Source organism: Triticum dicoccoides, chromosome 4B, assembly GCF_002162155.2.
Source record: "Triticum dicoccoides isolate Atlit2015 ecotype Zavitan chromosome 4B, WEW_v2.0, whole genome shotgun sequence".
Lineage (NCBI taxonomy): Eukaryota > Viridiplantae > Streptophyta > Magnoliopsida > Poales > Poaceae > Triticum > Triticum dicoccoides.
Genome location: NC_041387.1, coordinates 77,850,156 through 77,866,833, shown reverse-complemented (window position 1 = coordinate 77,866,833; position 16,678 = coordinate 77,850,156). Strand labels below are relative to the sequence as shown.

The window sequence follows — 16,678 nt, the reverse complement described above, 5'->3', positions numbered from 1 at the left end:
AATGGCCGGCGGCGTTGGTCACGAAGCCGGCGGTGAAGGTTGTGCACGCGCGGAGAGGAGAGAGGGCGCGCGCGCATCCGTTTTGTGTCCGCGCCGACGCAAATCCGGCTAAAAAATGGGCCGAGAATGGGTCGGCAGACGGACGAAAGCGGACGCGCATCCGTTTGGGTCGGCGCGTTGGGCCGTCTTTTATGTCCACACCAATCTAAATAGACGCGGGCGAATGAAATGGATCGCCCCATTGAAGTTGCTCTTAGCGTCCGTCCGGACGTTCAAGGTGTGTGTGCGGAGCCAGACTTTGGGTTTAGTCAGGCATACGTGCGTGACACATACGCCGCAGCACGCTTCCAGCATAGCCGCGCCGCCGCACTCCAGCCCCGCCTCTCGTCTCCTCCGGCCGGGCGCGCCACGCGCCGTCCCCCACCGCGATTGCTCCGTCACCCGACTCCCCCGGCTAGGAACCCTCCCCCGTTGCTGCAGCTGGGCGAGGAGGGCGCTCGACCTCCGCTTCCCCTACCCGCACTGCTGGGCTCGGCCCCGGTGCTGCCCAAACAATGCCATACAGGTCACTCCAGGAACAAACAGTTCCGTTCCCACGAGGCTAGTAGAAAGGTACGTGCCCTCAGCCCCGCCCCCTCCGGCCCACCAGACCCCCCAGGTCCACCTACCCAATCCACGACCGCGAGGAACGGCGCCGCGACCACCAACCAAGCCCGTAGCCGCCGCCGCCGTCGCCGTCCCCAGCGCACCCACAGCGACCGGCCCCCCTTCCCTTTCTCCACGAGGTGCATTTATACGCTCCCACAGCTTCCTCACACTTCCTGTAACTCTCGCTCTCAGCTGACTCCCGTCAATCTCGATTTGCCAGCCCTCCGCGACGCCGGCGAGCCCGACTGCACCCCGTAGCGGACATGGGATCGACGGCACTCGGTGGTGCGGCTCCGGCGCGCGCCGGATTGGCCCCCAAGGTGACGCCCGCTCCTTTTTTTCCCCTTACTTTCTATCCCGTGCAAGCTCTGATTGCTTGGGAATTGAATGGGGCCATGTATTGGCTCTCACCTGTAGTTGAACCCGATTAGCTGTACTGTATAATAAACATATGCTGATATGCCCGAACTCCATGGAAATTACATCGAACTAACGTTTTAGCAAAAATGGTTGCTTCGGTAGGCGGTAGTGGTAAGCAATTTTGAATTTGCTAACTGAAGTGTCTGAGAATGGTATGATGACATCTCTTAAATGGGAACATGAACTGTACCTTAGAGTGGGTGAATTAGTCATAACGGGTGGTCCTTTGACCCAACTGTTGCATTGTTCCAGCAATTGCATCCTGTTTCGTCATGAAATTGCTTATTTTTTAACTTAAGCGCTGAGGTGATTTCTTATTTCACGTGTAGAATGGAGTCCTTGGATCTACTTTCAAGCCATGCGGTGTGGTCAAGCTCAAAACAACTCCTAAGGTGAGTTTTATTCCCTCTTATTTTCCTAATAAAGATTTCTTTGTTTACTGTCGTACTCCACATACTAAAAAAATGTCTACATTAAAGGTTGGACGCTCTTCAGTCTGTGTGAGGGCATCCATTGCTTCTTCACCACAAAAACAGTACTCTCCCAAGACACCAGCAGTTCAATCAGGGGAGGAAGTACGCATTGCAGTGCTAGGAGCCAGCGGTTATACTGGGGCTGAGGTTGTTCTTTTTTCCCTGTCATTTTCCATTTGTGTTGACTGCTTATCATCCAGGTCTAGTGGTAGATTGTTTCACCCGGCAAACATGTAAACAAGGGGCACATTCTTGGCCATTATTACCAAAAATCTGGCAGGGTGGGATTAGTTTAGTCGCAAACCCAACAAGCCAATCCACCTTTACTCCTATGCACTTATCTTTTTTTGCTTTTCCGATGCAACATTCCGTTGCTAGTATTCCGATATTTTGATCCTTTTTCGGTTCAGTTACTAATGTGGCATGGTACATTTTTGCCAACAGATTGTGCGGCTTCTAGCAAACCACCCTCAGTTCCGCATCACAGTGATGACCGCAGATAGGAAAGCCGGTGAACAGTTTGGATCTGTATTTCCTCACTTGATAACACAGGTAAGAACTTCTCTTCACTTCCTCCACATTTGATGCGTCATTCTTGTGCATCAAGAATTAGCTGAACCTTTCAGCAGTAGCACATTTCTGTATATGCATTTGTGTTGCCATATGTTGATCCTCTTTTAATATTGCAGGACCTGCCAAATTTAGTTGCAATTAAAGATGCAGATTTTTCAGATGTTGATGCTGTTTTTTGTTGCTTGCCGCATGGAACAACACAGGTTGGTATCTTCATCATACTTTTTCTGAGATATTTTCTATCAATTGCTGAACTTATGAAGGAATCCAGTTATATGCTCTGCTGTCAATTGGGAGATCAGATTTTGTACTGGACACACTTAGAGCAATGTCTGATTGCAAGTTTTTTATCAGGAAATTATTAAAGGTTTACCCAAGCAACTGAAGATTGTTGATCTCTCTGCGGTATGCTCTACACAAACTCATGCTTTATCTGCATAGGTCCTCGGTTGCTATTGAACATCCAATCATTCTGACTTACCATGCTTGCAGGATTTCCGATTGCGTGACATCAATGAGTATGCTGAGTGGTATGGCCATGCTCATAGGGCACCAGAACTTCAGGTTTTCTTGACTACTATACCCTACAGATTTTTAATATACCAGCCATTGGTCACACAAATTTTGAAGCTACCAAGTTCTGAAGTTCCAGTTTCGACATTTAATTACCAACTTGGATTCCTATTGACATGTTCCATCGATTTCTTTGTATATTACATTTGGGGCTTCAGTTAGATTCCTTTGTAGCCTATGATGTTTTTTACTCCTCTCTGTGTGTTTGTTATGAACTCATTTCCTTTGTGTTCTGTGTATCTTTATATTCAGGAAGAGGCTGTTTATGGTTTGACGGAGGTTCTTCGAGATGAAATAAGAAATGCACGGCTTGTTGCCAACCCGGGATGTTATCCCACGTCTATTCAGCTCCCTCTTGTTCCTCTAATAAAGGTTAGAATCAATAAAAGTTCTTAGTCCTCCCATTCTTTGATCAAAGCAACACAAGTTTAGACTCAATAGCCCCCACTCGTGTGATATATTTACAAATGTACAAAGAATCTCCATTTTCTGTAGCAAAGGAAGTAGATTTGTCAAAATATTCTGCCTCTAAGGCACGCTCCTTTATGTAAATTTAAAAATGTCATCAGTTTAATATTACCTCCATTCCAAATTGTAAAATGTTTTGGATATTTCAATATGGACTACATATGGATTGAAATGAGTGAGCAAACACACAAATATACATTCAGAAAAAAGTTAGAACATCTTATAATTTGGAACGGAGGTAGTAGTCTTCTTAGTATCTAGGTTATGGACATACCTTGTCTCAACATGGGATTCAGAACAGGATCAGAGGTTCTAACCATATTTTATTTTACCTTGCAGGCAAAACTGATCAAGCTGAGCAATATAATAATTGATGCAAAATCTGGGGTTACCGGGGCAGGTATTTTTTGAAGATACGATGACTTCAAAATATAAGCTTGTAATGACTGGATCAATAACCGAAATGCTCCCCATGACATGTATTTCTTTAGGACGTGGAGCTAAGGAAGCAAATCTTTACACCGAGATAGCTGAAGGCATTCATGCTTATGGAATAAAAGGCCACCGTCATGGTAACCCTTTTTTCCAAACATCTCAAGTCTGACATTTGTTCTCCTTTGGTAAAGTGGCTTTAGTATGGCCTTACTGACAATGAGATAAAACCATTTCAGTTCCTGAGGTTGAACAAGGATTGTCAGAGGCTGCAGAATCCAAAGTTACTATCAGCTTCACTCCAAATCTTATCTGCATGGTAAGCACATACTCAAAGACAACTCCAGGTTCTGCAGTTTGTTCTGTGCTGCACCTGCACTAAAGGCATAAGAAATGTGTGGAGTTCAGTTGTTAAATCAAATCATTTATCTGTATGATGAACAGAAACGTGGGATGCAATCTACTATGTTTGTTGAAATGGCACCTGGAGTGACTGTCAGTGATTTGTATCAGCATCTCAAGTCTACTTATGAGGTTTGTTTGTTTGACCATGTGGAGTAAATTATCTATCTGCAGAGAGCTCTCCTATTTTACAGTTTTACCACATAAATGCTTTTTCTTTTGTTAGCATCATTCTGCGTGTGCATCTTTTCAGGGTGAAGAATTTGTCAAGCTGTTAAATGGCAGCAATGTTCCTCACACACGCCATGTTGTTGGATCAAATTACTGTTTCATGAATGTCTTCGAGGACAGAATTCCTGGAAGGGCCATCATCATCTCTGTCGTAAGTGTTGCATCAATCTATAAGTTGCTCAAAGTTAGCGAAATGTTGCAGACTTAAAGATGCAAAATCCTTATTTTTCTTGTTCTTCAACACTGCAGATAGACAATCTTGTGAAAGGAGCATCTGGCCAGGCCGTGCAGAACCTCAATCTGATGATGGGACTGCCTGAGAATATGGGGCTGCAATATCAGCCCCTATTTCCTTGATATGTTGTGCCTTTGTTGTGCTCTTTCTTGATGATGCTTTGGAGTTAAGCACCCATCTCTGTTTTCCGTTGAGAAGCAAAGAGCTGAATGTCGGAGTGTAACCAAACTCGCTCAACAGCAAAACTTGGTTTGTGCTGGTGTAGTATTTAGAGATGTGCAACAATTAGCAGTTGAATAAGAGAGTGAACTGAGTGGCTTGGTGTAATGAAAGTCCTAAGGCTATTATATCCTATAGTGGATTGTTGTCATGAGATCAATAAAGCAGTGTAAAACCCGATTCAGAGACATCAACCATTGCTGTCAGCATTGGATATAGTTAGAAGTGTGTTACTTTTAAATATTAAAGGATAAATTAGTTTTCAAGTTCTTTGTCAAATTTTATCTTGTGTAATGTGACCAGATCCTAAACTTTACCACAATAATGCAACTGACTGGTCAATTGTGTTTCTGTCCTTTCTAGCCTATCAAAATACCATGATTTATTTCTGAGTTAACTTTGAATCTATTTAATTAGTTACCATCTGTTGTTTGGAATGCCATGGTAAAGCTCCAGCAGTTAGTTCTGTTGATGTAAATGGGCTTGCTATAAGGTTGACTTTGTGTGGCCCGTACCGTATGCAGTAGTGACTCAAGAGGAGCCTATTTGAGAATTGCTTGTGTTCATTTGATTTCATATTTACATGATAAATGTGTGTAGATGCATCGAAAGAGGAGCCCAGAGATTATTATTTTTATTTCCCATTGTTCTTCTATGTCTGGGTGATTCTTTCGTTATGCTGTTGGGTGCTATCCACACAATAGATCTTTGTTATTTTGACATATGTAATATGTTAGGGGCTGCAAGCCTGTCATGAACTCTGAACTTCTAAATTGGTTTTAGAAATGTATGGTCAGGTTTCAGTAGTTCTTCAACCAGAAGTTTTAATTACTTTCTTCATTTTCTGGAGTGATGATAAAAAAAATATAGCTCCAAATATTATAATTTTGTCATTTTTTTACTGGTCAATCTGATGTTAATGTTGCAAAATCTAAGAAAAACATAATAATTTGATGCGACTGTACAAACTTGTCAAAGATATAGGTACATATATCGATCTTTACAAAATATCAATTGGTAAATATATGACTATGAGGGAGGCTGCAATGATAAGTCCAAGTTGTTCATTGCATTAAGGTGGGTTAGCCTAATGGTGAAATAGGAATATTAAGTTGTCATTTTGAGTATTGTTCTTCAAGGGCTCTTAACTCTTCAGTTCTTCAGTACCACTTATTCTTAAATTTTCTTGCTACTGGGTCTTGTTAGGAGATGTATCTAGGCCCTCCTAGCAAAATTTTGAGTTAAAAATTAATTGTTGATGCTTTCTTTTTTGGTTGTGCTAATCGAAGATGCTATGTTCTGTTTGACTTGAAATGGTTGTAGGCTTGGAAACACTTCTGCACTACTTTATTAACCTTTGACCTTCAGGCTTCAGGTCTTTATGCATATTCTCTGACTTCTGGTTCGTTCTCTGGTTTATTAATGTATTTTTGTTTTGTTTGACTTCTCAGTTTTTTGCATTCACAATGCATATGAAATATGGAAGTATGATACATGTTCTTCTGTTTTAAAATTTTAATCAACTTGTTTAGGAGTATTTTAGGGAATGGTAAAATGCAGATGGGCTTTGGGTTAGCCAAGATCATTGTAAGTCTTTATAGTCTGCATTTCACACTTATTTGATATACCTACAAGATAAAATGAAACCAGCCTTCATGTTTTTCTGTTGCTTTATTTTCATGATAATATCATAGCTGTGGAAATATCAAAATGTATTTTCCCCACTTGAGCTTGAATAGGTAAAGAATGTTTTATGGCAGTTATTTTAGTGTATATTTATTGAGAATATTCATATTATCTAAGGGCGATAGATAGGTTTCAAATGCTTGCTGCAGCACGAGAACCTACTGGAACTTTTATGACTCAGGGTAGTATGCATGTTCCTCTTACCTTTTCCTTTCACCTCAGTTTCATCTTAGTTATGTTACTGTACTAGCTAGTTAACTTTTCTGTAGCATGGCTGCAGCAAACTTTTTTTGTAGCACCGACTTTGCAGGTAAGGTCTTTGTTTTGGATGCTATTTCACGTGTTCAATATACTTTTCTTCACCATTACTTGTTTACGTAAATGTATATACAGTTCAGTAAATTAGTATTTATAAGTAAAAACTTTCCATGTATAAATCTTACTCCCTCCATTCTGAATTATAAGATGTTCTAACTTTTTTCTGAATCAGATGTATATAGACGCGTTTTAGTGTGTTTGTTCACTCATTTCAGTCTGCATGTAGTCCATATTGAAATATCCAAAACGTCTTCTAATTTGGAACAGAGGTGATACTCCCTCCGTTCCAAATTATAAGATGTTCTAACTTTTTTCTGAATCAGATGTATACAGACGCATTTTAATGTGTTTGTTCACTCATTTCAGTCTGTATGTAGTCCATATTGAAATATCCAAAACGTCTTATAATTTGGAACAGAGGTGATACTCCCTCCGTTCCGAATTATAAGATGTTCTCACTTTTTTCTGAATCAGATGTATATAGACGCGTTTTAGTGTGTTTGTTCACTCATTTCCGTCCGTATGTAGTGCATATTGAAATATCCAAAACGTCTTATAATTCGGAACAGAGGGAATACATGTTATTGTTTGACTAGTTAATTAGCAAGTTGTTCACAATGAGAACCATTGATTGAATACTTATGAAATATATTGTATCGGAGATTTGTATTCCTGGGTATTTATCATATTGACATCTGTATGCAAGCAATCAGTAATATTCCATCATTTGGTTCGACTTGCCATTATCCTTTTTTCTCAGTTGAAAGTGACACCATTGTACAAGTATAAACTGAAAGTCACAATGAAAAATATATTGTGTAAACATTTGAGCAAAGAATCAGGATTTCGTGCCAAGTGAAGCTGCCATCCATAAATTTCCATGATACGGTGTTCCAAAAAAAATTCCATTATTATAGTGCACATAAAATTATCCAAGTTAACATGGCAAAAAAAAACATGAAATTCGTCCTTGATATGTACTCCCTCCGTTCGGAATTACTTGTCGCGAAAATGGATGTATCTAGAACTAAAATACGTCTAGATACATCAATTTCTGCGACAAGTAATTCCGAACGGAGGGAGTAGAACCAAGAAGGGGATAGTAATGTTTGTGCAGATGAGCAGTATTCTTACTGAAGCTCAATACATAAGTAGCTTTATTAGTGTTATTTAATATTAATAAGACGACAACAATGTTATTTCTCCATACATATTTTATTAGTGGTAGTCCTATGCTTGATATGTGGGCTAAGGAGAATTTTATGTTTGTCCCTTCAGATTTGAATGGGTTCAAAGGAAACAATTTTGTAATTTCGCTTCCTCACGATGCAATTGGACCTTCTACAAGTCGGAAAGTTCCTTTGTATTTTTGGTATGTTCTAAGGCCCCATATTCTTCATTTCTATGCCTATCAGAGACAGAAGATTACTATGTAGGTATTTCACAAATCATTCTGCAATTTGGCTGCAGAATGTTTGGAAGTTCCTGATTCTTTCATGCAGCTAAAAGGGCAACAACAAACAGGTCTATAAACAAAGCACATTATCTTGCTCCTTCCAATTCATTTCCCTTTGCCAGCATCTTAGATATCATTGTTTATTCCCTCCTTGATCCTCTGTGTGGAACAAAGAGGCAAGAAGAATAGGTCCTTTTTTGGTGGCGAAGGGGCAGTGCAAAAGTACAGCTCATTCCTTGCACGACCGGTAGATTCGAGTCATGTGCAGCCCCTAATTCCCTGAATATACGGAAATCAGTTCCAATTGATGAGGATATCGGCATCAGATCACCCAATGACTCAGATTTGTCGGGTCATTGAAGACCGATGTTGTGCAGAGTCATTTGGTTCACATGCTCTCTGATTTTGAAGATATGCCATAATCTGAAAAGAAGATTGGAAGTGCCCACATGTGAATCTGTGATATGGTAATCTTGGCTGAAACTGTCACTTGGTTGACCACCAGACAAATGTCATATTATACTGATGATAGTTATAACTATGTACAGGTTTTCTCAGTCCTCAGTTTGTATAGATCTATATTGCACTGTTTGGGTGCTCGGAGCTTCTTTCTTCTATACACACCTTCACGGAAGGTAAATGATTGGTGCAATTTTTGTGTATCAGTGGCTTTGTTTCAATTTGATGATGTAGTATCATAAGCATGAAACAGACACGAAGGTTGCGGGCAGATGCTGTTGAAATAGGTGATGGAAAGCTGTACATTTTGAGTATAAGATGGCAAGCAATCGGGATACACGGAGGACTGGAGGCATTGTCCAATCCCTTTTAAGCATTTAAGAATGTCCAGATTCCCTCCATCATGGTCGTGCAAGCCTCTCCTTGCAGCTCTCTAGTTTATTGGGAGTGGATTATTCCATTCCAACAACATTCTCCACAATCATAATGCCTGATCCTGTATTAATTGCTAAGATAAGCCCATGTTTGTCCTGGCTTTGATTTGAGCCTCAGAGGCATGTTTTTTTTCCTTGTCCTGTTGGTGCATCGATGCTGCGGGAGAATTCTCTGCAATCATTGAAACCGGCCTTGAGACACTTGCCACTCGAGCTCTGATTGGCTTGACTTCTGAAGATGTGTGATCTTGGATAATTCACTATCTTGTTGTGTACCAACTAGCAGTTGAAGTTTTCTAAACTCATTATTTGCCCATCCCCAGGCCATACTTGGAAGGGTCGTTGTCAGCACAGGTCATACCCAGCCGTGGGTGTCCATTTCTCTAGGCATGATCCTGCATTTCTTAATCCTGCAGCTGCTCTGTTTTCCTTCAGCATTCTCATCAGTATAAATGCACCTGTCCTAACCTGCATTTTTGCTTCAGGAAGCACAAGTGTATCAAACAGCCAAGTCCTCTCTCACACCCTACACTTATATCAGGATGGAGTCTGGAGGAGTGATTGCTGAAGCGGGCTGGGACTCGCTTGGCCTGACGTCGCAGGCTGAGGAGTCGGAGATGATGGAGCAGCTGCTTGGCACCTTCCCCTCCAACGGCGAGGAAGAACACCAGGAGCTACCTTGGTCTGTTCAGGCCACACATGCATACTATGCCCACTGTAACGGTAGCTCTAATGCATACAGTTCCGCTAGTAGCAACAGTGTTGGTAGTCTCATCCTTGATGTGCCGTCGGATTATGGGGGCTTTTATTTGGGCGACTCAAATGGGATCGGCTCCTGCACCGCCGCACTTGACCTGAACATGGTTCATGAGCAAGGTGCGGCTCAGTTTATGGATGCCATCTTCAACCCTTCATATGGGAATGGCGATTCAAGCTGCGACAATCTTGGAGACTCGAGCATGAACTTGCTTGACTCCATTGACACGTCCAACAAGAGAAAGCACCAGGATCAAGGGAAAATAGCTGACCAAACAAGTGTGAGTGTTCAATGCTTTGTTCTTTTTTGTACAAGGGTCGTTTTAGTTGCCCGGTGCGAATGCTTACTGCTTGAATCTTTTTGAAATGCAGGGTCGGAAATACTCAAGGAAGGCGGACTCGAAGCGGACAAAGAAGGCCATGCAATGTGAAGGCGACGATGGCACCACTGCTGACACAAGCAAGCAAAGCTTGAGCTGCTGCACGTCTGAAATTGACTCTAATGCTTTTCAAGAGCCTCCTGTTGCCTCTAAGCCGAAGGGCAAGGCTCAGGCTGGCCGCCAGACAACCGATCCCCAGAGCCTCTATGCAAGGGTATGCTACACATCATCCTCTCAGTTTTCTGCTGAGGAATGTTTTACTGTTAATTAAAATTAACAGTTACTCATGCTCTTGTTGGTTGGATACAGAAAAGAAGAGAAAAGATCAATGAGAGGCTGAAGGTACTACAGAACCTTGTTCCGAATGGAACCAAAGTAAGCATCTCAGCAACATGTCCTTCATAGTTTTTTGGGGGAAATTACTGTAAAATGAAGGGCAACAACTCAAAGATCAACACTTGTGCTATCTTGCAGGTAGATATCAGCACTATGCTTGAAGAGGCAGTGGAGTATGTGAAGTTCTTGCAGCTTCAAATCAAGGTGAGACTTTTCCACAGTTCTGTTCAGAACTTCATCCATTTCGAATGCATGTGTTAAGACTTCAGAGTTACTTAATGGTTTATTTACTACCATGTGCAGCTCCTCAGCTCCGATGAAATGTGGATGTATGCGCCAATTGCGTACAACGGGATGAACATTGGAATCGACTTGAACCTCTCTCAGCACTGATAGCACTTCTAACAGTCTAAAAAGCAGCAACTATATACTTAAAAACGCAATTTGGGTTAATTGGCTCAAAAGTGTTTGTTACTAACGCGCAAGCGGTTTCTGATCAATAAGCTATTCCTGGCAGTTGTATCTCTCTCAGGCGTAAATAAGGCCGAATACAATGTTCTCCACAAGCGTTTTTTGTAGCTCCGGTTACTAAAAGGAGTGGCATTGTTTGGCCCGAAAAATACGTGAAGAAGACAGATACTGAATGTTGGAACTTGGAAGAGGCTCTGCAACTTGTGAAGACAAGGAAGGGCAACCTGTTCTTTTTCTCCTTACTTCAGATGCGACTTCGCATGAGAAGGCTGTGTCGTTTTTCTTCTTCTTTTTTCAGGTTTGCTCTAGTAGCAAATTTGTGTCTTCACTGAAATACAGTATTTATAGGGTAATATAATGTGGTTAGCTGGAACTTGGCGGTTGTCAGACAGCTAATAATGCAAGATCGTGGCATGATGTGGCAGTTGTCATATAACATGTTTTGTAATGATTACTGTGATCACATCATTTTCTGCTATACAGTTTGTGTTGAAACCTCAATTCTTGCTGTTGTCGTGACAAAGCGTGGTGCCTTCCTCATATTCTTTTCATCGTTGGATGTTAGTGGAATACTTGTATACTGTTGTATTGCTGGTGTCATCGAATCATTGGCCCGGCATTATTTGGTACACCTGTTGGTTCATGTTTCTTTAATCGGTTAAATTTTCCGGTCCCTTTTACCCTGTTTCCATAGGCATTACAGCCCATGATGCTTTCTTGTACTCGATCTGTTCACAAATATAACAAAGATATTTCAATATAAACTACATACAGACTGAACAAACACACTATATACATCCGATTCAGAAAAGAGTTACACCCGAGTTAACAAACATTCCACTGTGGTGATTTTTGGATACCTAGTTCTGAGTGCCACCTGCAATATAGAGCCCCGAATCTGAGATTTTGGATTTGCAAAAATCAAAAACCAGCTTTTTAAGTTTAAAAAATCACACATTTACATAAGGATCAAAGGATGTATACTTGATGTCTCTAAATTTTCCTGATGAAATATGTTTTGATGTGAGCTACATAAAAAAATTCATGAAATTCATGATTTTTAGCACGTCAAAACATATTTCATCATGAAACTTTACAAACATGGAGTATATATTCCTACAAACAAAAGGGCTCCAAAGAATTCATGGGCCAAATAACTACTCCCTCCGTTCCTAAATATTTGTCTCTCTAGAGAGTTCAACAAGTGACTACATACGGAGCAAAATGGGCGAATCTACACTCTAAAATATGTCTATATACATCCGTATGTGGTAGTACATTTGAAATCTCTAAAAAGACAAATACTCCCTCTGTAAACTAATATAAGAGCGTTTAGATCACTACTTTAGTGTTCTAAACGCTCTTATATTAGTTTACGGAGGGAGTATTTAGGAACGGAGGGAGTATGTTTCTGCATGGGAAGACCGGGCCACTGCCCATTATGGTCCCCACGAGGCTTTGCTTGGTATAGGTGTGTTCTTTGGGATGGAGTGGACGCAAAAGTTGATAGCATTTCTCTTTTTTTTGAGGACTAGGCCATCGCCCATTATAGTCCACATCCCTCTTTTTTGAAGAGAAGGTTTCCATCTAGTTCATGCGGTGTTGCAAAAATGGTTGTGCAACTTTTAAGAAATATTGGTCGCATTAAAATATATTCATGATATTTTCAAAATAGTTCATGCATTTCAAAATATTGTTCGTGATATTTTAAAAATAATGTTTACACAATGCAAAGATTTTTTGAAAAAGGTAGAGATGTGTTTAAAAAGACAGAGAAAATACACACAAAAAACAAAGAAAACCAAGACAGAAACCGTAGAGAAGGAAAAAGCAAAGAAAAAAAGAAATAAGAAAACCAATGCAAAATTGGAAACGGAGAAAACCAATGCTACAGTACTGGGCCGACACACGACCCGCGCCAGAGACGAGCCTATCTTAGAGCTCGCATTAAGCAAGGAATAGCTCTCACGATGTTCTTCCGGTGCTGCAGCTAGCGGTATTTCATAGAGAAGCGGTGGTGATGGATCCCCGGAGGGTTTGAGTCCGTAGCTCCAAGCATGACGACATGGCACAAGGCAATAAGCCCAAACAGACAATTTGATTTCTGCCAGAATAATGTGATTATGATTAACGTACGCAGTATTGCTTACTCGATAGCACACTGGGTTTCAATAATTGTTCAAACGTCACCGTGCGTCCTTTTGAACTGGTCACATCCATGATCCATCGGTCGTAGCATTGTCGACTCTGTTTCTTTCCTGACATCTTTGAGACCCATTCTTGTGATGAACGGGCGGGAATCCATGCACGATCAGTGCAAACTGCTACGTACGTACGTGTGTTGCCTGATATCATTGCACACTTCTGGACCTCTCTTTTTTTGGCAGACATTCTCTGCGCTAGAATTCAATATTCGTCACTAATCTCTCTGTAAAAAAATATAAAAGCATTTAGACATTACTGTACTTTATTGAGGGAGTACATCAGTGGAGTACTTTTTTTTAGGGTTAATTTGGCAGTGCTTGCGTTGTGTGTGTCCATCGAGAGTTTCCCGGAGAGCTTGAATCAGGACGAGACGCGAGAGAGTCCTCGTTGCTGAATTCAGGTCAAACGTTGGGAACCCAACCTCATCCGAACCACTATGATCGCATCGGCATGTTCAGTCAGCACATGCCTGACGACGTAAAATCTGCCGGCAGGCGGAGGGGCTGGCTGCCTCTGCTGCGTGGTGCATGCGGTCTTCGGTCACCCAAGCGTACGGGCGTGTCCTTGACTTGAGCAAACTGTTCAGCAACCAGCAACGACGTAAAAGCAAAATGTGCAATCCAAACCAGCCTAGCCATCGTTGTCTTGTCAGGCATCTCGATTCCTAGAGCCATGGTATGATAACCTTCACCCACATATATTTAAGCAATATATCTAACATCACCGTCTTCATAACCAAAACTTATTATTTTAAAATGTTTGCAAAAATCTAAAAAAAACTAGCAACGACACAACATCAATGCATCACAAATTTGCATAGCATTGCTTGAGATACAAAAATGACAAATTTGACATCATTGCAATAATGGACCAAATCTAAAGACCAACTTATTTCATGTACTATTCAATGGTGAATTTGTCATTTTTGGTTTCTAGCTATGTTTCAAATTTGGACTTGAAATTCTTGGACAACGTACATTGATGTTGTGTGAATGTGCTAATCGATTTTTTTTTTCAGTTTTTTCTCTGAAATTAAAAATGTGCTATGGGAGTTCAGTGCACCACAGTCACCACAGTCACCTCTCTTTTTTTGGCAGACATTCTCTGCGCTAGAATTTAATATTGAGATGTCGAGGGTCGTTCCCGAGCTCCATATTTAGTTATTGGATGCTCATATACCAAGGCGCGCTCCCGATCTGTAGTTATTTCTTCATCACCACAGGATGTTTGTTGTTTATTCTTCTTACCCGTGTCGGTATTCTTTTTTTCCTTTATACTCGAAAGATATATATAACAAAATACATATATAACATTTTGGACTGTACCCATTGTTTGAATCGAATCTGTAATTTGTTCTTGTAGTGCATCCCTACACTGCTGCCTTTTTCTATTTCATTTTTTCTTGTAGGCTTTGGTTTTCTTTCAGTTTGTTGGTATGGGTTACAAAAGCATGAAGATAATGAGAGTAAAGAAAATCTGAATCTTTGGATTATATGACTAGACTAAATTTTCCTGTGTGTTTATGGACTGATAACATACTGATGCACTGCTTAAACGGTATTTGTTCAAGCTACTGATGTTGTATTCGACTATTCTTATAGATATATAGCCAGACTCTGTTTGCAACAAGCTTGGTTCGAAGTGTGCTTCTGTTCCAGTTGCCGAGCTGAAGGATCACCTGGATTTATGTGAAGATCTTCTGAGGCGCGAATGCTCTATTTCTACAGACTGCAGGTGCAATCTTGTATTGTTAGTGGTAAATCAGGCTGGTTTTTCTTTTTGTGCCCTGATGTTTCCTTTTAATAGGCATATCACAATCTCAGAAGCCTTGCATGACAAATATAGCCATCGGTATATTTTGCTTCTATCGGTATATTTTTTTATGTCCATGCCTCTGATTAAAAAAAAGGGGGGCAACCGGGTGCATGTAGCTCACGCTTGCGCGGGATCCGGAGAAGGGTCCGACCGCTTTGGGTCTATTATACGCAGCCTTTTCCTACATTTCTGTAAGAGGCCATGCCTCTAATTGTCAGTATATTTTGCTTCTGTCAATATACTCTGCATAATATGTTTTGGATGGCTGTTCTAACATGAAACTGTTGTGGTAAGTAGTTAAATCACTCCTACGGAGTGTACATCTGGGTTGACATGGTTTAAAAAATGACCAACCGGATGGCTTTTGCAACTTTTGGTTCAATTCATGGGTACCTATCTATGTCTGTCATCCTTCCCTTACTAAGTTTGCTGTATTTCAACATGCTCTGCTTCTGGATGGGGACTATATGAGGATAGTGTTGTTATAAAGGTGAGATGTCACCATCATGTTTCAGTGGCTCGCATCTGTCTGTACTCATTAGACAGAACTTGTGTTGCAGTTTTTGTTCTGTGCTTCTCCAAATTCTCTCCTGGCCATCGTGTATCTCTCCTACATAACTAGCCCGGTGCCATGTCAGTAGCTAAATCAAAACTTTTAAGATGCTTGTGTAGCAAAATGCGTTTGGAGAAGCTCATTTATCTTTCAGTTACTCTGTATAAAGTGTAATATTCTATTGGTTTTGGTTACCGGTGATGTCTAATTCTCCAGGCTTTTAAAAATGATGGCTATGCTCAACCTGCTCATACTAACCAACAATAACAACTCAGTAGTATCCAACATTTCCTATTCATTGGTTATAACAATTGGCTTGTGTTTAGGATTTGTCCAGTATATATTAGGGGATAAACGATGGTTTGGCGATGCTATTAGTTCTTCGTGAAAAGTTCAAGGAGAATTCTCGATTATTTTATTGTTAACGAGTCATGCCAGTAAGCTTTCTGTGTTTGTTTGCCATGAGGAGCAATGGGGCATTGCACACTTACCTATGTATACTGCTACCTGGTTATCGTTGGTCTTTGTATAAAGGCCTTGTTATCATTATGTATGGTCCTTCTTTCCTAATGTGTATTATAAATGGTATTTTGACCTGTGGAATGTATTCCTAATCTTGGTCTATAGAACTGCCTTTCTGAACTTATTGTCTCAGTTGTACTGGACCAAGAGCGCACTGAGGGAGCTCTTCTACGCTATGCCGGCGACAGGAACAGGGAAAATTCACTCCACACTGCCATCAATGAACAAGGTAAACGTGAGCTGTCAGTCACTTATAAATTATGTACTTTTGTAGTGTCGATCTAGGGTTCTTGTGAGTAAATCTTACTATTCTTTGGGCCGTGTATAAAAATACTCTCGGTTTTCAGTAGTAGTTGCAGTTCTATTGTTGTGAAAGTCTCATGGCCCATTAGAACACCCTCTTCAGAGAGCATACTCCAGATCTATTGAATGATTTAGTTGTGGCATTGATTTTTATTTAGTACGAATACTCACCTAATAAATCTATTAAACATCTAAATATAACCGACTCACAGATTAGCTTGTGCCACTGTTGATTTTTTATTTATCGTGTTATTCTTATTCAGGCCTGGCACATACTGTTTCCAAATATATTATATACCTAACTAATCAT

General features: G+C 40.8%; 2 protein-coding genes across 3 annotated transcripts; both read left to right on the top strand.

Annotated features, from left to right (window-relative positions):
- The first annotated feature begins 625 nt into the window (after positions 1-625).
- Positions 626-4,953, top strand: LOC119295128 (probable N-acetyl-gamma-glutamyl-phosphate reductase, chloroplastic). The gene is made up of 15 exons (XM_037573466.1): positions 626-785; positions 869-968; positions 1,398-1,460; positions 1,548-1,688; positions 1,986-2,093; positions 2,231-2,317; positions 2,469-2,519; positions 2,607-2,678; positions 2,940-3,059; positions 3,495-3,555; positions 3,647-3,727; positions 3,827-3,906; positions 4,032-4,121; positions 4,243-4,371; positions 4,470-4,953. Exons 2-15 carry the CDS (start codon positions 912-914, stop codon positions 4,575-4,577), a joined length of 1,248 nt encoding a protein of 415 aa, XP_037429363.1. The 5' UTR covers positions 626-785; positions 869-911; the 3' UTR covers positions 4,578-4,953.
- A 2,907-nt stretch (positions 4,954-7,860) lies between these two features.
- On the top strand, positions 7,861-11,471 carry LOC119295127 (transcription factor RSL3-like). Of its 2 annotated transcripts, XM_037573464.1 has the most exons (8): positions 7,861-8,050; positions 8,149-8,601; positions 8,683-8,769; positions 9,513-10,064; positions 10,156-10,377; positions 10,473-10,538; positions 10,638-10,703; positions 10,803-11,471. In XM_037573464.1, exons 2-8 carry the CDS (start codon positions 8,599-8,601, stop codon positions 10,890-10,892), a joined length of 1,086 nt encoding a protein of 361 aa, XP_037429361.1. In that variant the 5' UTR covers positions 7,861-8,050; positions 8,149-8,598; the 3' UTR covers positions 10,893-11,471. The 2 variants fall into 2 exon arrangements, with proteins under 2 accessions (XP_037429361.1, XP_037429362.1); XM_037573465.1 differs by lacking the exons at positions 7,861-8,050; positions 8,149-8,601; positions 8,683-8,769 and adding an exon at positions 8,776-9,414.
- The last annotated feature ends 5,207 nt before the right edge of the window (positions 11,472-16,678 follow it).

Bases quoted from the DNA above. Each gene is read 5' to 3' on its own strand.
- LOC119295127 (XM_037573464.1), top strand. The intron at 10,378-10,472 runs GTATGCTACACA...GGTTGGATACAG, and splicing joins CCCAGAGCCTCTATGCAAGG to AAAAGAAGAGAAAAGATCAA. The intron at 10,704-10,802 runs GTGAGACTTTTC...TACCATGTGCAG, and splicing joins TCTTGCAGCTTCAAATCAAG to CTCCTCAGCTCCGATGAAAT.
- LOC119295128 (XM_037573466.1), top strand. From the start codon at position 912: ATGGGATCGACGGCACTCGGTGGTGCGGCTCCGGCGCGCGCCGGATTG. The intron at 1,461-1,547 runs GTGAGTTTTATT...TCTACATTAAAG, and splicing joins AGCTCAAAACAACTCCTAAG to GTTGGACGCTCTTCAGTCTG. The intron at 2,679-2,939 runs GTTTTCTTGACT...CTTTATATTCAG, and splicing joins ATAGGGCACCAGAACTTCAG to GAAGAGGCTGTTTATGGTTT.